Source organism: Macaca thibetana, chromosome 9 (assembly GCF_024542745.1).
Source record: "Macaca thibetana thibetana isolate TM-01 chromosome 9, ASM2454274v1, whole genome shotgun sequence".
NCBI classification, from domain to species: domain Eukaryota; kingdom Metazoa; phylum Chordata; class Mammalia; order Primates; family Cercopithecidae; genus Macaca; species Macaca thibetana.
Genome location: NC_065586.1, coordinates 24,125,350 through 24,152,152, shown reverse-complemented (window position 1 = coordinate 24,152,152; position 26,803 = coordinate 24,125,350). Strand labels below are relative to the sequence as shown.

Here is a 26,803-nt window from a genome sequence, read left to right as displayed (position 1 = left end):
CTTCAACTCATTGAATGAGTCCTTGCCACAGTATGGAAGATAATCTGCGTCACTCAAAGTCAATCAGTCAGTCACTCTGTCTGTCTGTCTGTCTGTCTGTCTGTCTGTCTATCTATCTATCCATCCATCCATCCATCCATCCATCCATCCATCTATCATCTACCTATCTACCTACCTACCTACCTCTCTAAGCTAATCTACCTCTCTATCTAATTATCTATCTAATTATTTAGAGACAGAGTCTGCTATATTGCCCAGGGTGGTCTCAAACTCCTGACTTCAAGTGATCCTTCTGCCTCCGCCTCCCAAAGTGCTGGGATTGCAGGCATGAGCCACTGCACCCAGCTAAAATTTACCTATTTAAATGTTAATCTCATCTAAAAGACAAACCTTCACAGCAATACCCAGTCTGGGGTTTGACCAAATATCTAGGCCCCATGCCCTACCCAAGTTGATGAATAAAACCAGCCATCACCTAAAAATGAAAAAAATACATCTTTTCTTTTCAATTGATGTGTTCTATTTTCAATTGGCCACTAAATTGTTAGGTCATAAATACTAAGTTGTTTGGGGTTTACTACTTAATAAATGGAGCTGTTAGCTGTTTCTTTTGGTCTACAGGAATGTCATGAACAGAGAAAGCCTAAGAACCTTTGACTGTACACTGATGGCTGCAGCCCAGATTGTAGTCTGGAGGTCCAGACATGCATATTCTACGTGCATGCCAATATACATGTATATTCTAAAGAGGAGCATTCTCAGTTTCCCTACCTCAGAGGTTCCAAACTAAATTTCTTACGTCTTCCACCAAACCTATTATCAACTTGATTTCCAGCAATGTATTTTCCTCACCACCCCTTGTCCTCATTGCCAACCGCATCGTGACACTCTCTTGAAGGTCTGGGTAATGGATTTCACCTGTGTCATATTTGACCATAAAAATAAAATTAAGCTGGGTGTGGTGGTGCACACCCGCAGTCCCAGCTACTCAGGAGGCTGAGGTGGGGGGATCACTTGAGTCCAGGAATTTGAGACCAGCCTGGGCAACACAGCAGAACCCTGGCTGAAAAATAAATAAATAAATTAATTAAAAGTAACAAAATAAAATTAAATGTGGACAGAAGACCCTTGTCACAAATGATGGGTTTATCTATCAGTGCTAGATATTGGGTATATATTGAACATAATATAATCAGTCATTTCTGCTCTCAGATACAGTTTTGGACAAGAAACTACGTGAAAATCTGTAGGCTGACATACACTGCAGTGTTTTTTGGTGTATGAATTTCCCCACCTGGCCAACGTTTATAATAATTTATAATTCTAGCCTTTTCTAGACTACACAATTTCACCAGCGCCCCCCCCCACACACTCAGCATAAACATAACCTGATTTTTTCCAACGCTATTACTAAAAATAAAAAGACCACACACTGAGCGTCTCTCAGTATCCTCAGAACCATTTGAACAGGCAGTTTTCATTCCATTCAAAGCCTTCAGAAAATTAACCTTTCTCCATAGAAGACCACAGAATGCTGAGGCCAGAAGAGATATGGAGGCATCTAATCTCTGGCTCGGAAATATATTATTATTATTTTAAATTTTAGCTGCAAAGCCTCCTCCCTGATAGATATAAATGGTGACACCTTGGATGAAGGACAGGAGACAGAAGTGGGGTGGGGTATCCTGTAGTCTCGGCCCCCACTCAGATAGAACACAGAGTCACCAAAGTGTCTGTATCTGTGGACGAGGACAATGAAACACATTCTACAACCATTCTGGCGTGCCTAGTAGGGGCGTGTCAGGAGCTGATCGAGTCCACTAGGGGTGGACATGGCTTGCTGGGGAACGAGTCCACTCTGACGCAAAATAGGTCCAGGGGCATTCAGAATGCCAACAACTTAATATTTTGAAATGGTGAAGTTTACGGCCAAATCCACTGCCCCCCAAGCAGGTCGACAACTCATCCTGGTGTGTCCAGGACTTCCTCGCTTTTAAAATTGAAAGTCACACATCCTAGGAACTCCTCCCATGCCTGCAAACTGGGACAGGCCAGTTAGATAACACCATCCCTCTGCCCTTAAACACACACATAATACTATGAAACAGTTCTTGCTGCCAATGGATCTCACTTTGAAGGGACTCAAATCACGGTAGTTTAACAAATGACGAACAGCTCGGATTGCAGAATACCTGTTGGAGTACACACAGCACGTGAAGCAGGTGAGAGGATCCTGGTGTTTCGTGTGTCGTCAGGATACCTATTGAACACATTGAAGACCAGTGGCAGGTGCTCTAGACTGGCCTCCACAACGCATCTCTTAGGTAGAAACGATGCCTAAAGTGTTTGAAGACAGCATTTTAAGCTTAGCAGGGAACTACCCTTTATAATCAATGATACTGGCTATCTTTGAAAAGCTCCTTGGATTCCCCAACCCCCATTAGATAAAATAAAGATAAACTTTCATCCAGTCACTGATAAAATGATCCAAAGTTACAGTCATCACAAAAAACAAAATGTAGGAAGTACAAACTGATACATTCCCATTCTGGCAACAAATTTATGATGACTTCCATCAGTGGATATTGCACGTATTTTTTTTTTTTTTTTTCTTGTTTTGTTTTGAAACAAGGTCTTGCTCTGTTGCCTAGGCTAGCATGCAGTGGCACGATCACAGCTCACGGCAGCCTTGACTTCGATCCTCCTGCCTCAAGCCATCCTCTTGCCTCAGCCTCCCAAAGTGCTGGGATTACAGGTGTGGGCCACCGCTCCTTGCCTAGATATTGCATTTGAAAGCACCCTAAGGCTCAGCACCTAGAAGCAGGAGCTCCGGTTGATGGGCTATGTCAAGAAGTAACATCCTGAAGGAGGCTACGTGGACACAGGACTGAGTCCTTGCTCTTCGAAAACACAAAATTGCTGTTTGTGCAATTACTCAGAGCCCTGCTTCCTTCCTTGCAGACAGTGCCAAACACTCAGTACCACTCTCCAGAAAACAGGCAGGGAAGTGTAGAGTGTACTCACAGGGTTTCCCTTTCTGAAGCGGGAGAGCATTCTGTGAAATTTGGGCTCCTTTTTACCTTTGAAAAAATTCACTCTAGGCCCCCAGTTCCACCTTCCTTTTCTTTTGGGTGTAGCAGCATTTATTTTCTGCAGTTATTTTGAACATCAGCAGCTGAGGCAACTGAACGTGTTTCTGTGCCGTCTTGTACCCGTTTCTCTTTGGAAGCTTCCTATGTATTACTCCACACCTTTTCCATGCCCCTCTGTCCTCCGCTTCAACCTTCCAGAGACGGTCCTGGGTATCAATCAGTGGGTCCCATGGAAGACTGTCTGCACCAAGACAAGATGGAAAGCCACCCGAAAGACATGGGTAGGTTCTTGGATGAAGGAAGGATTATTTTATTTTATTTTATTATTTTATTTTATTATTTTAGAGACAGAGTCTCGCTCTGTCTCTCAGGCTGGAGTGCAGTGGCACCATCTCAGCTCATTGCAAGCTCCGCCTCCCAGGTTCACACCATTTTCCTGCCTCAGCCTCCCGAGTAGCTGGGACTACAGGCACCCACCACCACATCCGGTTTATTTATTTATTTTTTTTTGTATTTTTAGTAGAGATGGGGTTTCACTATGTTAGCCAAGATGGTCTCAATCTCCTGACCTCATGATCTGCCTGCCTTGGCCTTCCTAAGTGCTGGAATTAAAGGTATGAGCCACCGCACCAGACCAATGGGTTTATTTTGCAGATCACAGACACCATTAGATTTCACATCTGAACCTCCATCAACAACAATGGAAATTAGTTAAAGCTGTAGGGGGCTTTACAGAAACACAGGGCAAATCACAGGCTCCCCTGCCTGTTTTCTGCAGTTATAACATGTGTGAGCACATGTGCATGTGTGCACACACACACAGACACCATACATGCATACACCCATGAATACCCTCCCTCATTTAGGAAACTGCCAAAGTGCTACCTTGGACAGATGACACAACTTTACTGAGCTGAGGAGTTATTCTTCTGAGAAATGGTCCTTCCCTGCCCCCATCTAAGTCTTCCGCATGTTGTCAAGATGCTTAAATTTTAGGCAGAAATCTTACCATGGACTAACAGGGCTGGTACTTCAAAGACATGGTTCTATTTATTTTGTAATATGTAAACAGAGCTATAGTAGGCATTGGATAGGAGTTAACAAGGCAACAGGACTTATTTTTTTAAATGAAGGTACAGAATAACAGGTATTTTTGAAGCTCTCTCGATAAGGATTAAGTCATCTTTCAAGGGTAAATAAGGTTGACTTCATCATTCAAGAAGGATATTCAGTCAGGAGTTCGAAACCAGCCTGGCCAACATGGAGAAACCCTGTCTCCACTAAAAATACAAAAATTAGCCAGGCGCAGTGGTGGGCACTGGTAATCCCAGCTGCTCAGGAGGCTGAGGCAGGAGAATCACTTGAGCCCAGGAGGCGGAGGCTGCAGTGAGCTGAGATTGTACCACTGCACCCTAGCCTGTGTGACAGAGTGAGACTCTGTCTCAAAAAATAAAAAAATAAAAAAGTAAAAAAGATGGATGTTCACCAAAACCATGTAGTCTTACAAAGCAAGAATCAGCTCTAAGATCCAATCATGGCCTGTAATTTTTTGGTGTTGGATGGAAAAAACATTCAATCAAAGGATCACCTCTCTGAAGGTGGTTCCACCAGCTTTCTGCAATCTATAAACAGTCAAAATAGACACATTTCTGCAGGTGGTATCCCCAAAAAGCACAACAGTCATTATCTGAAACCAACCCCCCTCTGCAGGAGGACATCCCGCGTGAAAATACACAAGAGTTTCCTACAAACTGTCTACAGAAAAGCTCCATCTGGCGCTAATCCCGGGCAGCTTTACCAACACAGCCCATTAATATTTCCGCAGTCACATCCCTTTGCTCTTAATTGGACTGTAGGTGGGTCTTGTGCTCTGCTAATGGGCTCTTCTGAACACAGCCCGGCTGCTCACTCGAAATAAGAACATTTAATCGCCAGGCTACTCTCCTCAAGCCTACCAGTAAGAGCCCTTCGTCACGTCAGTGTTTGTGAACAAATAAAAATACCACCTCACTGTTATCTCTGTTGACAATGAGGGCTCCTGTCATTGTCCTCAAAGAGACACAGATAAGGGTACCCTCCCAGCCTCCCTAAAAATCAATAACTGAACTGCAAAATACATCTCGCTGTACTGTTGATTTGCCTTCAGCAGTTAACTGGAAGAGATCGCGGTGAGGAGAGAGAAAGATGCCATCAGTGATACTAAATTTCCCTTCATGTCTTATTAAACCAAAGGATCTTTCATGAACTTCCATACCTGAGTTGCTTAATGGTAGTATATTCTTAAATGTCTATTGTTTATTTATTTTTGAGACAGAGAATTGCTCATTGAGTTCTATGTGCGTGGCATGTATTAAGGCCTCTCCAATACCTCTCAAGATATGTAGGGTTTTGTTTGTTTGAGACAAGGATGTGCTCTGTCACCTAGGCTGGAGTGTAGTGGCATAATCAAGGCTCCCTGCAGCCCACACCTCCTCAGGCTCAAGTGATCCTCCCACCTCAGCCTCCTGAGTAGCTGGGACCACAGGTCTGCACCACCACACCCAGCTAATTTTTATTTTTATTTTGTAGAGATGGGGTACCACTATATTGCCCAGGCTGGTCTCGAACTCCTAGACTCAAGCAATCCTCCCTCTCATCCTTCCAAAATGTTGGGATTACAGACATGAGCCGCCATGCCCAGCTTTTTATTTTTTTTTATTTTTTGTTGAGTCTTGCTCTGTCACCAGGCTGGAGTGCAGTGACACAATCCTGGCTCACTGCAACCTCCGCTTCCCAGGTTCAAGGAATTCTCCTGCCTCAGCCTCCCAAGCAGCTGGGATTAGAGGCATGCACCAACATGCCCAGCTAATTTTTGTATTTTTTTAGTAGAGATGAAGTTTCACCATCTTGGCCAGGCTGATCTTGAACTCCTGACCTCAGGTGATTAGCCTGCCTCGGCCTCCCAAAGTGCTGGGATTATAGGCATGAGCCACTGCGCCCGGCCCCAGCCTTCAGCCTTTTTTTTTTTTTTTTTTTTTTAAACTATGATATAAAGTTCCACTTTAACCTTCCTACATTAGAAAAACACATTGAGGCTTCCGGCCATGTCTGTATATATCTGTTTTTCCTGAATGACTTTGAGCTGGCCCCTCTTAGCTGGGCTCCTCTCCGTCCTGCCCTTGTTCTGAAAGGCTCAGGGACAGAGCAGGCATCTTGGGCATGAGTGGCACCTCCTCTGAAGGAGAAAACCCAGATCCTACAAATAAATTGTGATGACACAGTCTGCTTCTTCTCAGGTCACCTTATGTATCCAGAGAATCTCACACCAGCACAGGGAGGAAAATAAAATTCCAGTGCAAGGAAAGTCCACTTTGTAGAGCAGAGAGCATGTCATCAATGGGCCACAGGGTTTGTGAGTCTTACAAAAAGCCAGCTATGCTCCTGCCCTCTCAGTCCTACTGAACAAAGCCCAGGTGCCACCTGCCAAGTCCTTCTCTTTTCAAGCCTACAAGAAGCCCCTTCCTATTCTAAGGGCACTTCCTTTTCACCCCTAGAGGATAAAAAGGAGACTTTTCCTTTTCCCCTAAGAAAGCCTTTTTCCCCCCAGATGACAAAAAGTTCCCATAAGCCCCTGACCCTCCTGAGATACAAGAAACCCCAGTTCAAATGTAGAGGTCACTGCAGTACCGCCCAGCATGGGACCAGTCCTCAGGGTTGGAATGTGATGACCTCCAGCAATAAGTAGAAAAAGTCGCATAGAGCTGCAACTATCGGCTAAGAAAAAGCAATGTGGTCACATCATTGATTCACTCACATAGCTGCTCGGTCATTACTCTTTGGGTCTTTTTCTTCCCTTATCACCATATCCCTAGCAAATATTTGAGAGCACACAATGGGTAGCCAAACATCGCTGATTCCTTCAACCAACACTTACTACTTGACTCCTGTGTCAAGTCAAGGTGTGCAGCTCAGAGACGAGCCCAGTGAGGACCTGTTCACCACCCTCAAGACACTTCAACCACAGCAGAGTCGCTGGCAAAAGAAAGGTCCTTTGCTTAACCCTCCAAATATCAACCAGTCTCAATTGTTCTCCAAGGTGTCACGGGACACAGGCTGGGACCTACCAAGTGTCCGATCCTGAGGTTGCCTCATGTGTGCAGAAGACAAAGCCTTTATTTTAGGGGCGACTCTAGACCACCTCCTAGGGCCTGGGGTCCACTGTTAGGAGTTCTGGCATTGGGGAAAATAGCAGCTTTTGACTTCAAGGACACCTCTGGTGGACATTTAAATTAATAGTAACTGACATTTAAATATTTGGCAATCTTCTTCTTTTTTTTGTTTTGTTTTATTTGAGACAGGGTCTCACTCTCTTGCCCAGGCTGGAGAGCAGTGGTGCAATCTTGGCTCACTGCAACCTCAACCTCTTCAGGCTCATGTGATCCTCCAAGCTCAGCCTCCCAAATAGCTAGGACTACAGGTGTGCACCACCACACTTGGCTAATTTTGGCATTTTTTTGTAGAGACGGGTTTTCACGAAGTTGTCCAGGCTGGTCTCCAACTCCTGGGCTCAAGTGATCCTCCTGCCTCTGCCACCTAAAGTGCTGGGATTACAGGCATGAGCCACCGTGCCCAGCCTGTAGTCAATTATATGTGCCCTGCCTTAGAAAAGGGACTGAGTTTTGGAGGCACACCTGGAACAAGGTACCTGAACTCCGTGGAAGTCCACTGGGTTCTGTTGATCTTGCTTAAAAATGTAGAGGCTAGAGATGGGGGAGTGGTGCCTAATTTGTGATTTCAAACTTTAAAATACATAACTTTTGTTTCCTGAAAACTGAGAAATTTTTACTAAAACTTGGCAAGAAAATAAAAACTCTGCGGTTCTACCCTAGGTAGCTCTCCCATTTTCAACTCATCTTTTTTCCTAAGGCTTTAGTCACTCGGTGTCATGGTCATTCATCTTGTCCTAGCAGGGTGGCCTTAGGCATGTTACTCCACCAGCTTCAGTTTCCTTCTCTGCAAACTGCAGATAATAGCACTTACCTCATCGGGTTGTTGTGAAGATGAAATGAATTACACACATAAAGAGTTTACAGCGCTACCTGGCGCCTGGGAAAAGCAAAATGAATGTTAGTGGCTGTTCTTCTTGTTTCATGGAGTTGTTGGACAGCCATTTGTTTGGTAGATTAATAAAACACATTTCCAGGATATTAAAAAGACTTCTCCTGTTTAATATCCAATTTAGAAGAACTAGGGGGGAGTCAAGAAAAAAGCAGAGAAATAACATTGCCAAAACTTAGGAGGTGATAGCACCAACACGTGAGAAACTACTTAGGACATGATCTCTTTGCCATAATTGTCCTTTGGGAAAGTATTTTAAAAAGAAAGACCAGTTATTCACATTTTACAGGTGCAAATAACAATTACTGCACTGCTCATAAAGTTTAAGGACAATAGGTTATATCCTAAGAAGCCCCTCTTTATGGGTAGCAGAGTGGTGCTGGGAAATTGCGCGCATCAGGGCAGAAATTAACCAGGGAAGAGCCACCGTATGCTGGGTGCATGCAAGATGGATTACCTGCATTATCTGCCTTCATTCTCTCCTTTTAGGAGATGGACATTATCCTCATCATATAGATGAAGAAGGAGGGAACCGGAGGTTACTTAATTTGACTCAGGATCACACACTATGTGGTAAACCTTGATTCACACTCAGGTCAGCTGGACTCAAGACTAGGATGATTTTGTAAATTTCTACCAATGTTGAGAAAACTGTGTTCAGTGGGTTCCAGGATGTAAAAGGGTATAACGCAGAGGATTCCACAGTCAAATACAATAGGGGAAGGCTGAGTAAAAGAAAGGTTAACCAGGTTCTCTTCATTGCAGGTCTTTTCAGAGACTTCAGTATACAAACATACACTGTGATCCCACAGTGAGATATAGTGTGCAACATCTGTCAGAACACGGAAGCCCTTGTGTGTGTGTGTGTGTGTGCGCGCGCGCGCGCACGCGTGCCTATTTGTCATGGTCTACTGGTCTGCAGAATACAGTTTGAAAAGCCCCATCCTCATACCATATCACATCCCTCATCATACTGATGGCATGCTCCTTACCCTCAGAACTGGATTTCATTGTTTTCCTCCACTCACTCACGCTTTCCCTGTTTTTCGCTTTTTTTTTTCTTTCTTTTTTTTTTTTTTTTGAGACACAGTCTTGCTCTGTCACCCAGGCTGCAGTGCAGTGGTGTGATCTTAGCTCACTGCAACCTCCACCTCCTGGGTTCAAGCGATCCTCTGGCCTCAGCCTCCCAAGTAACTGGGATTACAGGCATGAGCCACCATGCCTAGCTAATTTTTGAATTTTGAGTAGAGACAGAATTTCACCATGTTGTCTAGGCTGGTCTCAAACTGCTGACCTCAACTGATCTAGCCACCTCAGACTCCCAAAGTGCTGGGCATGAACCACTGTGCCCAGCCACCAATGCCATTCATTCATTCATTCCAACAAATAGGTTATGCCAGTCATTGCATCAAGTACAAGGGGACACAGGAAATGAAGGGGTCATGAACATCAGCTGACACTTATTGGATGCAACCAAGAACGTATTTTAGAGCCCTACTTCTTAGGGAGAATAACAAGGGAGATTAAAGAAGATTTTGTGGATGTTTATGATGGATACGCACAGGTTTTTCTGGCTGGATTCAATGGCTTTGTTCCTTTAAAGAGAACAAAAGACAAAGCTCAGAGCCCATGTTTGAATTAAACCCTAAGAAGGCTGATGGCCTGCCTTGTTCTCCATTCAGTGGACCTTGCCTTATTCTAAAAGGGCAGAGGGGATTGCCTGCAATTTTGAACCTGGCCTTCGTCCAGTTGTCCAGACCACCCTATTACAGTTTAACTGCAGTCCATTATGTTACCTCCAATTCCTTTGATTCCTTTCCAATCCAAATTCCCCCTTCCTGGGGTAACTGTTGACGGTCTAGCCAGCATATTATCTAACAGCATATGGAATGTGGAATGGTATATCCTTACGAGGGCTACACACATTCCTTTTCCAGGTTCCATTCTGAAACACATGTGCTATCAGTTAGCACAGGAGGCTGAAAAGGGACAAAGCTAAGCAAACGATGGGAAAGAGGAGCTGAGAGAATTCCAAAGCAAGGCTCCTTCCACGGCTTAGCAATCGAGTGGGTACCATGGTACCTACTCAGCAATTTTTACATGTAAGAACAAATAAGATACATTGGTTTATTGCACTCAATTATCTTAGGCTATATGTTTCTTTTATAATTTTAAGCATAATCAGTCCATTCAATGTGGCTCCAGAAATCCAAAGCTTTCTATGGCTCCGGCAGAGACCCCATGACTCGGGCAGTGACCCAACATTCCTTTGTTTCTCTCCATTGCAAAGCACTCAGGAGTTATTCTGGCAGCTACGCAGGAGTTTTGCCTCCACAATGAATGGTATGCCTGCTCTAGCATGCTGGGTGGAGATGAACTCCATTCTTTTTTTTTTTTTTTTTTTTTTGAGACAAGGTCTCACTCTGTCACCAAGGCTAAGTGCAGTAGCACAATTATGGCTCAATGCAGCCCCGACCTCTTATGCTCAAGCAATCCTCTAGCCTCAACCTCCCATGTAGCTCAGACTACAGGCATGTGCCACTATGCCTAATTTTTTTTTTTTTTTAAGAGATGAGGTCTCATTATGTTGTCCAGGCTGGTCTCAAACTCCTGGATTCAAGTGATCCTCCCACTTTGGCCTCCCAAAGAGCTAGGATTACAAGCATGAGCCACCACGCCCAGCCAATCATTACGTCTTGATGGGAAGAAGGGCGTGAAGGGAGTGAAGGGCCAAGCAGTGTGTACACGAAGGCTGTTTCCACAGCGCCAGCCAAAGCACTTGGCCAGGTTTGCTGGTGGGAAGCTTAACACAGGAAATAAGAGCAGGGACAGCCACATCTTTAAATGATTAATAACACCCACTATCAGTCCATCTCTGCTCACGAACACAAGCTTTATAACATAAGAGCTCTTGAGAAGGAGCTCAGTCCGGAGCTAAGAGAAAAGGAGAATCGAGGCGAGTCAGTCAAGGTTCCCAAAAGGAGACTTGCCAAGGACTCTGAAAAACCTAAAAGCTGATCCAGTATTTTGGAAGAAATGCATCTATTTTCAGAATAGAGGACTGCAAGGAACCTTGCGTGATGGCAGAATAAAATAAACTAAGACCTTTAGGAGAAATACTGGCATGAAAGTTGCTGCATTGTAATTAAACAGCTCCAGTCTAAAAAACTGAGAGAACAATAGAAATCGGAGTAGAAGCAACTTTGCTAACTAGTGCCTGGCAGGTGGCCGTCAATTTCTTGCCGTATGAATGAACAATAGACAAGAAGAATGTAAAATGCAAGTGAGCAAGAGGTGAGGAGCTTCCAAATACATGACACGAGGAGGAGCAGACAGATACTAAGACACTTACATCAGAGAGAAGAGAAACATTACATTCCAAACTGTGAAAGACACGATGTCCCTTTGAAGAATACCAACAGAGGACAGGCAGCGAAAGGGGACACTTGGCTTCAGGGCTACTGACTAAAGCTGAGTTATTTTTGTCATTTGGAAGATGCTGCTGCCGTTGAAAGTATTACTTCTCATGCACTTACGTGATGTGTATCCGGCCTTCCCTGACACTTTCCATGGCTTCAGAGAATAACTCCTGCTCCAGACAGATAGCTGCCTGCAAGTCACTCAGACTTACCAGGCAACCAGGCAGTCACCTTTAAAAACCACGCTTAAGCACCTGGGGTTGTAAAGAGATTCACAAGTACAGGGTTTCTCATTGTTCTGTGATATTGTTCAGGAACCCCTATTGCTGGTAAGAGTAGCCTGTTGGGTTTCTTATAGTAGTGTCTAGGTTTGGGGCAAAACGATGAACTACTTAAAGTCCTAAAGATTCCCCAAGTGTCCAGTGCCACTGAGTGTTGCATAATAGTAGGAACAGAACATGTACACAACCATGTACAAAGGTGTGAATTATTGGTGATTTGGGAGAGCCAGAACCTGCACTCATCTTCTATGATGACTGATTTCCAAGTTGGTTGCTGTGGGTATTAATAGTAGAAAGGACATTTTGTTAAAATGTTCTCATTGACACCATTTGTTAATGCCTGAAGAGTGATCAAATAGCATGGATATTTTTTGATAAAACAAAAAAATGTATTTTTCTTGGACATTTACCAGTTGGTGAGTCAGGAAATGTTAATAAAAGACTAAATCAACCAGAATTTGAATACAACTCTCTCTTTTCTTTTTCAACTCTGTCATCAATAGTAAGATCACTGGTACCACAGACACTCAATCCCAGCATGCTTTCCCTCGTTGACCATTTTCTCTCATTGCTCTATTTCCTCTCCTAGGCGGTCTCTTTCTCTTTCCTAATGAGATGTTGATGACTTCTAAACATGTTATTCCAGGCTGAGGTCTCTGCTGAGCCCCAGAACTGTATTCCCAGCTGCTTAATGGATGACCCCTGGGCTCCACAAAGATGTCATGTCCTGACACAAGTATGGTACCATTCAACCTCCACCTAACCCCATCTGCTTCTCATGCTAGAGTGACATCGCCATTCATCCAAGTAGATGCTGTAATCCTACATGTAAGATGTAGCAGTTACAGAAACCTAACATAGCTAACTAACTCCATCTTGCTTCTAACCTCTCAAGCTGACTGCCTTTGCTCATTCCCACACATAAGCCAAGATAACCATGGGGGGAATTTAGTTTACAGTTTAAAGCAAGGATGATAATAGTCCCTTCCCAAAACTCACCACTGAGGAAGTAAAAAGGGCACAGACACAAGTAACAATGCAATATTCAATGTAACATCCTCAGACTCCTGCTACTGCTCAGATGTCTGTGGTCACCTGTCACCTCAACCCTCTCCTTGTTCCCCTTTCCCAAATATAAAAAGAAGCTCGAGATTCATGTCTTTTAAGATGGTATTTTAGGAGACCAGTCCACCATCTTCTTGGTTTGCTGGCTCTCCATATAGTCATTTTCCTTACCCCAACTCCTTGTCTCTTGACTTACTGGCTGTTATGCAGTGAGCAGTATAGGCTTTCAACCTGGCTACAGTATCTCCCCAATTTTGTGCTCTCCTCTCCATCACCAATGTTTCTGCTTTCATATTTAACTTTATGTTATAAACACATGTCCCACTAAATGTGTTCCAGTAGAGGCTGAAAGAACTTTGAGACCTTCATCATCTTTTGCCTGCATCATCAAAGACCTTTAATCAGGCTCCCTCACCTCCCATCTGTTCTTTACATGGCAGTCAAAGTAGCTTTGTCAAAAAACGCAATCCCATCACAGTACCCTGGGCTCTAAATTTTGAATACTCCTCATGTTCCATACTACTTAGTAGAGCCCGTAAGGACCTTCATTACCTGCCAGTCATCTGCCCTTTGTGACTCAGCTCTCTTCCCAGGTCCTATGCAGTCACCCTAAACTACGCATCCGCTCTTGTAGAGGCGACATAGCTTTGCACTTGCTTTTCCTTCTGCCTAGGAAGTCTTTCTCCACCTGGAACTTTTACCATCATCAGCTGGGTATAAGGAAGTTTTCTTTACGGAAGACTTCCCCAAACCTCCAAGAAGAACTGTCTGGACGGCCTCGAAGGCAAAAATAAAACCCCAAGGTCAGGTGTGGTGGCTCATGCCTGTAATCTCGGCACTTAAAGGTGGGAGGACCACTTGAGGCCAGGAGTTCAAGACCAGCCTGGGCAACATAACGAGACCCCGTCTCTACAAAAAAATTTTAAAAACTAGTTGGATGTGGTGGTACAGTGCTGTTAGCCCCAGTTACTTGGGAGGCTGAGACAGGAAGATTGCTTGAGCCCAGGAGGTACAAATGCCCCATGCATTCATAATAATGAGACACTATCTCTACCTAAAAAAATTTTTAAGTAAAAAATGTAAAAAAAATTTAAATAAAGTCCCAAGTAGATCTAAAACAAAATGTCAAGTGAAAACATATGATACAGTTGGTTCAGCAGAATGAAGGACAGTTGCAAGACTTTGCTTAACTACTATGGTCAGGCAAAAAAAAAAAAAAAAGATAAGCTAATATGGAATTGGAAATGATGAAGCAATGACAATCTGAAACACTTTTCCATGCAAAAAAAAAAAAAAAAAAATGTGGAGGAATCACACAGCTGTAGTCTTAGCAGCTGTTGAGTCAACCAACTTGGGTAAGTAGGCGTGGAAATCAGAGAATGCTGATTTATGCTAATTTACTTATATTTGGTCTGAATACTCTCTATTTTTCATTTCTAAAACTCCTGTCAGCATCATTTCTGGTTCCATCCATTTTCAGAAAGTTTCGTACAGCATTTCTTTCCAATGGTCTTTTTTTTGCTTTTTCAGATTATGATGAAAAAGAATATGAAGATCCAAGTGAAACTGTAGGCCACATTCAGAAAACCACACACGTGCAAATTTGAATCCCATTAAGTCAAACACAAGTGTTAGATGTCCTAATACAAAGACGGCCAACACATGACCTTGAATTCAAGGACTCAGGGATTTGGAAGGCAGACTCACAGCCAACAGCCTTCAATGTCCAACAGGAACTTCGAATGTAGTCTGTCCAAAACCCAACTTGAGTTTGTTCTTCAAGCTTAAGCCCACCTCAGACCCCCTCCCCATTCTCTGTAAATGACATCAGGAATCCTCCAACTGCCAAGGCACAAACCTTGTTTCTAATCATTCTTGACTCCCTGCTTTTCTTTATAGTCCTTCCCAGTTAGACCATTAGCAAATCCCATCAACTCTGTGAACTGGGATCTGATTCTCACCTCTCATGGCCTCCACCCTAACCCTGGCCTGTTGTCACTAAGTTGTCCAGGAGCCTCCTCACGGGTCTCTCCACTTCCAGGCTTGCCCCATCCCCCTACAGACTGCTTTAACTAAGCATACAAGTCTTTAAAATCCTCCAGTGGAGGCCAGGTGTGGTGGCTCATGCCTGGAATCCCAGCACTTAGGGAGGTCGAGGTAGGAGGATCGCTTGAGGCCAGGAATTTGAGACCAGCCTGGGCATCACAGCAAGATCCTGTCTCTAAACAATATTTCAACATTAACTGGGCTTAGTGGTGTGCACCTGTAGTCCCAGCTACTAGGAAGGCTGAGATAGGAGGATTGCTGGAGCCCAGGAGTTTGAGGCTGTAGCAAGCTATGATTGAGCCACTGCACTCCAGCCTGGGTGACAGAGCAACACCCCATTTCTAGAAAAATAAAAAGCCAATGATTTCCCCTCTTACTCGGAGTAAAAATTCAAGTCTTTACCACAGCCTATAAGACCCTACATGACCTTGATCTTGACTATGTCCCACCCCCAGCCCACCCCCATATGGTCCCTCAGTCCCATGTACCCATCCTGCCACCCCACCTAAGGCCTTGGTCTTAACTGTCTAACTTGTCTTATTTCCTCTGCCTTCTGGGCTCTTCCACTAGACAGATATCCACATGGCCACCTCCTCCCTCACTGCTCCCTGGTGACTGCTCAAATTGTCCTTTCATCCAGAAGGCCTTCTCTTTAAAGTGTCCTGTGTCAATTTCCCTTACACTGTCTTATTTTTTTTCAGAGCACTTATACCCCATGCCATCTATTTATTTGTCTGTCACCTGCCTCTTTTCTCTGAAATGCTGGCACTAAGAAGGCAAGTACTTTGTGTGTTCCCTGTTTTTCCAGACCTACACAGCAGTGCCTAATAGGCCCTTAAGAAATATACACTGAATAAATAAGAGTAAAAGAGAAGCACAGCATGGACATAGAAAACATAATGCCAAATTAAAGGTAATTCACTCACAAAAGAGCAACACATTAGGGAGTGTATACAGATGCACCTGACAGCAGTAACTTAACCTAGGCATGCCCTGAGAATGATTCCACGATCAAGAAGAATGTACATTCAGAGTTCTGAGCTAAGGAATCCAGGAGTGGCCAACCCAGGGATTCACTCCTTATCCATGATGGATATCCGAACCCCTGGCCTGTCTCTTGAAACGCAGGTCATACAAGGGATCAAGGACCTTTGTTTTGGGTTAAATGGAGGTTGCTAGGTGGAGGGTGCTAAGTGAAAATGCTATATAAACTGTAAGCTTTTTACAAATGGTAGTGGTTCTCCTGTCCAACCTGCCACCACTGGACTGTCCCTGTATTTAAGTTCTCCCAATAAACCCTATATCTCGTTTGCTGTCTCTCGGTCTTTTCTTTTCTTTTCTTTCTTTGAGATGGAGTCTTAATCTGTTTCAGTCCCCTCCCCTCCCCTCTCCTCTTTTTTCAAGATGGAGTCTTGATCTGTTACCTAGGCTGGACTACAGTGGTGTGATCTTGGCTCACTGCAGCCTCCACCTCCCCAGTTCAAGCGATTCTCCTGCCTCAGCCTCCCAAGTAACTGGGATTACAGGCGAGAGCCACCATGTTCAGCTAATTTTTGTATTTTTAGCAGAGACGGGGTTTCACCATGTTGGCCAGGCTGGTCTCAAACTCCTGACCTCAGGTGATCTGCCTGTCTTGGCCTCCCAAAGTGCTGGGATTATAGGCGTGAGGTACTGTGCCTGGCCAACCTGTTCTAAAAAATAAAGTCTACTTATGAGAAAAGATTAATTGTAGAACTTCTGTTGCCTTTTTTTTTTTTTTGAAATAAACATTTTTGCAAGCAAAGTCCTTCTTGGAATCCAGAAAAGGGAAAATCACTTTAAGCTGAAGTGATCTGGGGATGAAGCTACAGTGTCAGCAGGTGGAGATGGCTGGGGTTTTAGGAATGGTGAGGAGGGAAGATCTGTTTGGGAATGGAAGTTGGAAGGTGCCTGGGGCACTGAGCACTATGCTGTGCGTGGCACTATGGTGACATGGAGAAGGCTGCAATTAAATTTCAGTTTTCCAGATACAGAAAACCTTAGGCTTGAAGTCACTCAATATGCTTTATAATCAATTTATATTTGAAAAGAGATGTGAAAATTTATCTTCCTTAATATTAAATGCTTTAGATAATTTTCTAGGCATTTTTAGGGCTTTTTTGGTGTTTTTAACACCTCAGTATTTATTGCATGATGAAATGTCATTGATACAAAAATAATGACCTGGGTCTAACTTGAAGATGCCGAGACTAAAGAGGAATGTGAGAGCAGGGGGCACTTATCTGCCCCAGCTGCACTGAATTTTATTGTCTGAGATTGCCAGGTTCAAAAGTAGCATTAGGAATGCAGACCTGGCCAGGCGCAGGGGCTCACGCCTGTAATCCCAGCACTTTGGAAGGCTGAGGCGGGCGGATCACTTGAGGTCAAGAGTTCAAGACAGGCTTGCCCAACATGGTGAAACCTCGCCTCTACTAAAAATACAAAAATTAGCCGGGCATGGTGGCTGGTGCCTGTCATCCCAGCTATTCGGGAGGCTGAGGCACGAGAATTGCTTGAACCCGGGAGGCAGAGGTTGCAGTGAGCTGAGATCATACCACCACACTCCAGCCTGGGCAACAGAGTGAGACTCTGTCTCAATAAACAAACAAACAAACAGACGAATTCACTTGAGGTGAGGGGTTCAAGACCAGTCTGGCCAACATGGTGAAACCCCGTCTCTACTAAAAATACAAAATTAGCCGGGTGTGGTGGTGCCTGCCTCTAGTCCCAGCTACTTGGGAGGCTGAGGCAGGAGAATTGCTTGAACTTGGGAGGTGGAGGCTGTAGTGAGTCAAGATCGTGCCACTGCACTCCAGCCTGGTTGACAGAGTGAGACTCCATCTCAAAAAAATAAAAGAAGGCAGACGCCACCCAAAATGCACAGAACAGCCTAAGGAAACTACGCAGGAAACGCAGAGAGAGGGGCCTTCACAGTAGAAACAGAGGCAGGATGTATTTACACTACTCTTAATTCAAGATGATCCTGCCAAAGACAAGAATAGAAGGAATCTCTGGAACACATGTGACAAGCAAATCGAGGGGTGTGGGAGAGGAGAAGGAAAATGGACCAAAAGATCTGAACAGACTCAGGGGGCCATGTGGCTACTTTTCTAATAACTAGCATTTAACTAAAAAAAAAAAAAATCAGAAATAATTCTCCCAAAAAGAAACTGACCAAGCAGTCATCTCTTTGCACTGTGGGACAGATTCATTTTGTTATCAATTTAAAAGATTTTGAATGCAAAATTCATAACTCATGTTGTCTCACAAACATTTCTCTAGGAGTCTCTGCAGATGCCCAACGAGGAAGATGAGTAACTGGTAAAGCATCTCTCTGTACGTAGTTTGAGTGTTTCAGTGTTTGAGCAAAAGCTTGGTGACTACCCTCTGCGGCAACGAGAAACCATAAGAAGACCGGAAGCACCAGTGAAGCTATAGCTCTTGCATCTGGAATCAAACAAGCAGTAAAGAATCTAGGAGAAAAGTTGTTGCTGGACTTGGAGCTTGCACAGGTTCTGGGGGACCAAAGGGAAGGAAAACAGAGGCAGTTTGGTCAGAGAGAGAAGTCTAAGTGGGAGGGAGCACCACACTGGTTAAATTTCATTAGTTCACAGGGCAGGCTGAACCCACAGAGGAAGCACCAGGGCTGGAAGTATCACTCCAGTACCCACCGCCTTCATAAAATTGTAGTTTATTCATAAGCGTAAAAGTGACTATTGAAAAGGAAAAATCTAGACTGAGTGCAGTGGCTCACGCCTGTAATCCCAGTACTTTGGGAGGCCAAGGTGAGAAGATCGCATTAACTCAGGAGTTTGAAACCAGCCTGAGCAACATAGGGAGATTCTGTCTCTACAAAAAAATTTAAAAATTAGCCAGGTGTGGTGGTGCATGCCCTATGGTCTCAGCTACTTGGGAGGCTGAGGTGGGAGGAGTGTTTGAGCCAGGGAGGTCAAGGCTGCAGTGAGCTGCGATCACAGCCTGGGCAACGGAGCAAGACCCTGTTCCCAGAAAAAAAGGAAAGAGCTCACATGTCAAAGGCACTTATGTTGCCATGAGAAAGCCACAGGATTCTGTGATATTTGGTGTAATTTGATGGACGGGTTCTGTATGGACAAAGCAAGAGTCCAGGGAATTTTAGAGGGAGAGAGTGATTCAAGTCAGGTCAAACCTACAGTTGGTTATTAGGCTCAAAATAATCTAAAGAACCTGGATTTTAGAGCCTGGCCCCGAAATCCAGCCATGAGCAATTGTAGAAAACTCGGTCAACCTCTCTAAAAGCCAGTAAGATAGCTTCATCATTTTCCATTTTTAAGAGTCAGATGGCATTAGTGTTATTATGTATACTATTTACAATTTGTAACATTTTTGCAACTCTGTGCTAGGTGTTTTAAGGTCATTATCTCTAATATTCATTCTGAGCCTGCGGGGACCCCTAGAAGCCAGAATTCAGGACAGTTGAATTCTGGAAGTTGAGAGAAGAGTGCCAAACTCCTGCATTAATTCCTGAGCCCAAGCTCTGTCCATTCTGACAAGTTGCCCAATACATGAATTCCCTTCATGATTTTCTCCCAGCTTCTTTTCCTGTGGGACATGTTCTTGCTATTTCTTTTCTTTTCTTTTTTTTTGAGATGGAGTCTTCCTCTGTCGCCCAGGCTGGAGTGCAGTGGTGCGATCTCGGCTCACCGCGGCTTCTGCCTTCCGGGTTCAAGCTATTCTCCTGTCTCAGCCTCCTGAGTAGCTGAGACTAGAGACAGGCACCACCATGCCAAGCTAATTTTTGTATATTTAATAGAGACAGGGTTTCGCCATGTTGACCAGGCTGGTCTCAAACTCCTGACCTCAGGTGATCTGCCCACCTCGGCCTCCCAAAGTGCTGGGATGACAGATGTGAGCCACTGCACCCGGCTCGCTGTTCTTTTTTCTAACACTCTGATTAAGTCTGAACCTTTAACTTTTATTATCCTCTGTCTTAAGACAAGAACTAATGAGGCTGTCCATGCCAGCAATTCTCAAACCCATCAGACCCAAGGCCTCTTTTTATATCCTGAGATATAATTATTTAAAAACTTGCTTAGTCACATACATTTAAAAAAAATCAATACAATATCCTATTATATAAAGGAGAAAAAAAAAAGAAAGAAAAATTTATGAACAAATAAGGAACATTTCAATATACAAATGCTCAGGTACAGTGACATCAGGAGCTACCTCTAAGTAGTATCAGTGTGAATTCAGTAGTTATACATGCACACTGATATGAGCAGAGACATTACTGTATAGTAAAGTTCTAAACAAAACAAAGAACAATATCCTCTCAATTGAAAAGGTAACTGCATTCCTGAAAAATTTAGCATATATTTAATTTCTGTTTAGATAAAAAATATTTTTAGCCCTTTTCCCCCAGCTAGCGCCGCTGGGCCTGCAGGTCTCCGTCGAGCCACGGACGCCGGTCTCTGTTCCGCAGGATAGGGTTTGTTAAAGTTGTTAAGAATAAGGCCTACTTTAAGAGATACCAAGTGAAATTTAGAAGAGGACGAGAGGGTAAAACTGATTACTATGCTTGGAAACGCTTGGTGATATAGGATAAAAACAAATACAACATACCCAACTACAGGATGACAGTTCGTGTAACAAACTGAGATATCATTTGTCAGATTGCTTATGCCCGTATAGAGGGGGATATGATAGTCTGTGCAGCATATGCACACGAACTGCCAAAATATGGTGTGAAGGTTGGCCTGACAAATGATGCTGCAGCATATTGTCCTGGCCTGCTGCTGGCCCGCAGCCTTCTCAATAGGTTTGGCATGGACAAGATCTGTGAAGGCCAAGTGGAGGTGACTGGCGATGAATACAAGGTGGAAAGCATTGATGGTCAGCCAGGTGCCTTTACCTGCTATTTGGATGCAGGCCTTGCCAGAACTAACACTGGCAATAAAGTTTTTGGCGCCCTGAAGGGAGCTGTGGATGGAGGCTTGTCTATCCCTCACAGTACCGAACGATTCCCTGGTTACGATTCTGAAAGCAAGGAATATAATGCAGAAGTACACCGGAAGCGCATCATGGGCCCGAATGTTGCAGATTACATGCGCTACTTAATGGAAGAAGATGAAGATGCTTACAAGAAACAGTTCTCTCAATACATAAAGAACAGCGTAACTCCAGACATGATGGAGATGTATAAGAAAGCTCATGCTGCTATACAAGAGAATCCAGTCTATGAAAAGAAGCCCAAGAAAGAAGTTAAAAAGAAGAGGTGGAACCGTCCCAAAATGTCCCTTGCTCAGAAGAAGGATCGGGTAGCTCAAAAGAAGGCAAGCTTCCTCAGAGCTCAGGAGCGGGGTGCTGAGAGCTAAACCAAACAATTTTCTATCATGATTTTTCAGATATAGGCAATAAACTTACAGACAGAAAAAATATATATATATTTTTAGAGTCCAGTAATATAAACACTTTTCCACCCCCAAAATGTCAGGCCAGATGTTCTAAAGTCACAGCCACAAGTGACAATTCTTCACAGTATGAGACAATTCTTCACAGTATGAGACACAGTATGAGACTACACCTTGCAAGGTATCTAGTATCCCTGGCCTTTGTCCTATTTCATGTACATTTCACTTTTTTCCCATACTAGCTTCTTTCAGTTAAAGTTCTTGATGTGATTGTCCACTCAGACATCTGCCTCTTTTAAACGGGAGTAATTTAAAGACTCCAGTTTCTCTCTTTTTTTAAATTTCTAAATTTTTCATTTTTTGAGACAGTCCTGTTCTGTTGACCAGGCTGGAATGCAGTGGCAAGATCTCAGCTCACTGCAACCTCCACTTCCCAGCTTCAAGCGATTCTCCTGCCTCAGCCTCCTGAGTAGCTGGGATTACAGGCATGCGCCACTACGCCCAGGTAATTTTTGTATTTTTAGTAGAGACAGGGTTTTACCATCTAGGCCAGGATGATCTCGAACTCCTGACCTGACCTTAGGTGATCCACCTGCCTTGGCCTCCCAAAGTGCTGGGATTACAGGCATGAGACACTGCCCCCAGCCTAAAGACTCCAGTTTCTTTATGATCACTGGGATGGGGACTGAGTAACTGGCACCTTCCCTGTCTGTCCATCAAGGGGCATGTGTTGGATGTGTGTGGATGCTACTTCCATTAGGTAAATTCATGGTAGTTACTTACGTCACACTGAGGAGGAAACAGACCACTGAGTATGCATTTAGTAAACATAAATTTAGTCAGCGGATCTGTTTCCTTAACAGAATATGGCTCTGCTGCACTGTATCCTTCAACCAACTGCTCCAATTATTGTGACAAACAAAAGTAGCCCCATAAATTTTCACAATACACCATAGTGGGTGGTCCTGTTGCCTAGTTTTAGCTGTAGACATGTATTCCTCCTTACTTTATATGTTTCTCCCCACTCTTGTTTTATTCCTAGACAGCTAATAAGACTTGAATATCAAATTCTTTCGCATTTTGAAAATCCCAGTGTATTACAGTCTCATGTCCTTCTGTGGTTGGTATCAAGTAAGTGAGAGTTGGAATACTCAGGTGTTGACAGCGACAGAGACCATCCTCCTGTAGCTGCCACTTACTTGGTCCTGAAGATCACAGCTGATAAGATTATAAAACTATACACGTGTAGAGTGCTTATTTTTAGATGCTAGCAATTTCTTCTTTTGCACATAATCTGTATTTAGACCCAATTAGCAAGCTTTCTCTCTATCCTTCTTTGCGAAGACCAAACACTACCCAGTGAGGGTATACAAAAAATGAAAGAAAGAAAAACTACCAAAGGTGGCCCGAAGTAATAAATCCAAGATTTTAAATGAAGAAAAGAGCCTCCATGTTTTTAAGACTCAAAATGGTCAGAGGAAAATGATACACGTTGGGTTACGTTTTCTACGTTTGAGTAATTATGAGGTAACCTACCTTGAAGTCAATGAGAAGAGACTCAATTTTTAATGTGATGTATCCATTAGTTGTTCAATAGCTATCCAGGGAGTCTCTGCTTTATACAAGGTTCTATGCAATGTACAAAGCCAGAACTCCCAACTCAGGTGCATTGGAATCACCTGGAGGCCCCCTTGTTAAAATGTGGAACCTGGCCGGGCCTAGTGATTCACTCCTGTAATTCCAGCACTTTGGGAGGCCTACGCAGGAGGACGGCTTGAGAGGCCAGGAGTTTGAGACCAACCAACCTGGGGAACATAGAGAGACCTCTCTACAAAAAAACTTAAAAATTAACTGGGTTTGATAATGTGCACCTGTAAAGTCAACTACTCAGGAGGCTGAGGAGAGAGGATTGCTGCAGTGAGCAATGACTGTGCCGCTGCACTCCAGCCTGGGCAGCAGAGCAAGACCCTTTCTCCAAAAAGAAAAAAAAAGTGAATTCTGATCGCACATATCAGTTGGGGGCTGACAGCCTGTTTCTGAGCAAGCTCCCAGGTGACGCCGTTACTGCTGGCCAGCAGAGGACATTTTGAGTACTAAGGCACATTAGGGAATAAAATAATTAAACATGGAACCTGCCTTCAAAGAACTTACAATTTGCATAAGGAGATACATTTTTTTCCAAACCAAACTGAAGAGCCATGTGCCATAAGAGTGATACAACAGGACAAAGAATTAATTACTCCTGGATCAGGAGTGGTAGCACGTCTGGGATGAAGAAGGTGGCATTTAGGTTGAGTTCCTAGCGAAGGAAGGATTGGTAGCAATAGGGAGGTATAGAAGGGACAGGATGCCTGGTAGAGGGGCCAGTGTCAACAAAAAGACCCTTAACCCTCAGGTGAAGAGGGAGAAGTTCCTCCGGGAGGGAATGCCTGTTGGAGGTGTGGATAAAATGGTGAAACAGGGGCCTGAGAAATTGGCCTGAGAACAGCTGGGGAAGCACCCAGGACACGAGTCAAGAAATCTAGAACTGAGCTTTATTACAACTGTCCTCAGAGCAGTGGGAGAAACAAAGGGGCGGAGGAAAGGAAATAGAGGCTGAAAGACCAGTGAAGAGGCTCCTGAAATAGTCCAGAAGAAATAAATCCTCAAATAGACATAGTCATAAATCTTTGATAAGAAACGAAAATGCTGAACTATTTATATCTGAGTTTCCCATATTGGATCTTACTTGAATAATGACCCATCTTTTCCTCATCTGACAAGCAGTTACCAGCATTTCTTTAAGGGTTAGAGCAAGACAGATCTATTAATTAAAAGTTGTAAGATGATGTTCTTAGAATGCTCACTCCTGGATTATGCTGGAAATAACTAAGAGATGCTATAATTAGTTTAAGAGACTTAAGATATAAGTTCTCTGTTAACAAATAGTGTCCCACCTAACACAAAGTACTCAGTCATCTTTCATTCTCAGAAGAGGAGGTCTTAGTTTCACTGACCATATGTCCCCTTACTTCAATGCCCAATACTATGTCGGTTTTAGGTCAGCCCAGAAGAGATATATTTCTAGTATTTCCAGAGGAAAGCATCTGGTTTTGAAATGCAGTGAGAGGGGCTGCCTCCAAAATAGTAGTTTACAGAGTGGGAGAATGCAAGGTGTTCCACAGTAGAAAATATTGTCATTTTAAATTCTCCAATTTCCAGATTTTCAGGCAGGGTATGTGTGATTTGACACCCTGGCAACGTGGACAGTGTCCGAATTGCACTTGCCTTTCAGGTCTTAGAGTTTCAGACCCCTGACTCCTTTCCTGTCCCTGTAGGACACATTAGAAGTCTCTGAAGTATGCAGAAAACTAAAAGGAGATCTTAAAGTTTCCATGTTCCTTTCTAAATCCTAATTAAATGAAAACTCTTCTAAGGAAAAAGCTTGCTCTGAAGTAGTTGGTTGAAGTGTACACAGTGCAGCAGAACCATGTTCTGTTAAGGAAACAGATCCACTGACGACATTTGTGTTTACTAAATGCATACACAGTGATCTATTTCCAACTCAGTGTGAACTTAGGTAACTGCCATTAACTTGCCTAATGAAAGTAGCATCCACACACATCAAACACATGCCCCTCGATGGACAGACAGGGAAGGTGTCAGTTGTTCAATCCCTGTCTTGATGATCATAAAGAAACTGGAGACTGTAAACCACTGCCTGTTAAAAGAATTAGATGTCTGGGTAGGCAATCACATCAATAATTTAAACTGTGAGAAGCTAGTAGGGGAAAAGAGTGAAATGTACATGAAATGGTACCGAACTGCCTGAACCAAGCAGGCAAAGGTGGAACCCCAAAGTGGCCAGTCCACCCCATGTGGAAAGGAACCATTTCAAAGACATCGGTAGGAGACCTTCATGCCAGGACACCAGCAAGCTGGCAAAACATCTTGCAAAGGGTTTCTGCACTCCGTCTGTGAGCTTCATTAACAGGCACTCAGGACTGAGACCCTTCCTGTCAGCTGTGGCAGGTGAATAGCCAATAGAGAGAAGCTATTAATTTAAGACACCATTGATAATGAAGTCTACCTTAAGAACAGACAACAAGGGGCTTCAGATGCTGAAGCACAGACACAAGACATCCTGGAACTCCAAGTCCAAAGGGGAATGCTCAGGGCAGAGATCAAGAATGAAAGCTTTTAAGCTGAGCCACTCTCAGCCTGATGGCTGCCAAGCCCAACAGCCATCCCTGGTTACACGCTAGAAGAAAAGTCCCTGAGCATATCTGTTGTTTCCTGGGTGTAAAGATGCTAAATGCCAGGTGCTTTCCTCTAGAGTGGAAGGGACAGGGGTGGCGCAGTGCCTGCAGAGGCAGCAAGGTCAAGAGAGTTCATTTGGTTATTGCCATTAAAAAAGACTTCCCAGCAAGGCATGGTGGCTCACGCCTGTAATCCCAGCACTTTGGGAGGTCGACGATGGCGGATCACTTGAGGTCAGGAGTTCAAGAACGGGCTGGCCAATGTGGTGAAATCCTGTCTCTACTAAAAACAAAACCAAACAACAACAACAAAAAATTAGCCAGGCGTGTTGGCGCATGCCTATAATCCCAGCTACTCGGGAGGCTGAGGCAAGAGAACTGCTTGAACTCGGGAGGCAGGGGATGCAGCGAGCCAAGATCATGCCACCGCGCTCCAGCCTGGGTGACAGAGGGAGACTCTGTCTCAGAAACAAAACAAAAACAAAAAACAACTTTCTGAGCATGCATTTTGGGTGCATTTTGAAGTGCAGCTTGCAGCATGTAGAAGTTGAGCTTCTGGTTCACGGAGTGCTGCAACTCAAGTATTAGATGCCTGCATATTTCCACATATACTTAGATCATATTTCAGGCCACCTTTCTTCTTTTTTTTCCTAATCCAGGACACGCTCAGTATTCCCTCTCCACTCACACTGAAGAACTTCAAGTAGCGGCTACACTTTGCAGTGCCTCCCACTCAGGCTGCAATATCCTAAGCATTTATCTTCATTCGCTGGGAACTCTTGAAACAGCCCACGTCAGTCATGACTCAGCAGTTTTTCCTTACCGTGAAAACAGCAGAGCAATGGGTTTCTCCATTTTTGGAGTTAATACATTAGCTATAAATGTAATTCCATAGTAGATATGCAACAAAAAAAAAAGTCTGGAGCAAATTGTGCCGCCTTTCAGAGGGTAACAGGAGATGTTTGACTCAACATGGAATGTAAGAACCCTCATGACCTCCCCCATCCTTCTCTTTAACCTGTTCATGGTCATGCAGAATAAACCCCTAATACTTTTGATGAGTGAGGCAAATGGCTTTCCTGTAGAGGCAGAGTCATAAGAATGTTCAAGAAAGTTTGTGTGGCCAGCCTGAGGTTCCAGGGAAGAGGAATGGGT

The 26,803-nt window shown here is 43.8% G+C and overlaps 2 protein-coding genes across 11 annotated transcripts in view; one reads left to right on the top strand and one right to left on the bottom strand.

Annotated features, from left to right (window-relative positions):
- Positions 1-26,803, bottom strand: part of KIAA1217 (KIAA1217 ortholog) — an 839,027-nt gene that overhangs the window by 231,383 nt on the left and 580,841 nt on the right. The window lies entirely within an intron of this gene.
- Positions 20,414-21,429, top strand: LOC126962999 (60S ribosomal protein L5-like). Its single transcript, XM_050804857.1, has one exon. It carries the CDS (start codon positions 20,700-20,702, stop codon positions 21,372-21,374), a length of 675 nt encoding a protein of 224 aa, XP_050660814.1. The 5' UTR covers positions 20,414-20,699; the 3' UTR covers positions 21,375-21,429.

Excerpts from the sequence above, each read along its gene's own strand:
- LOC126962999 (XM_050804857.1), top strand. The coding sequence starts at position 20,700 with ATGATAGTCTGTGCAGCATATGCACACGAACTGCCAAAATATGGTGTG.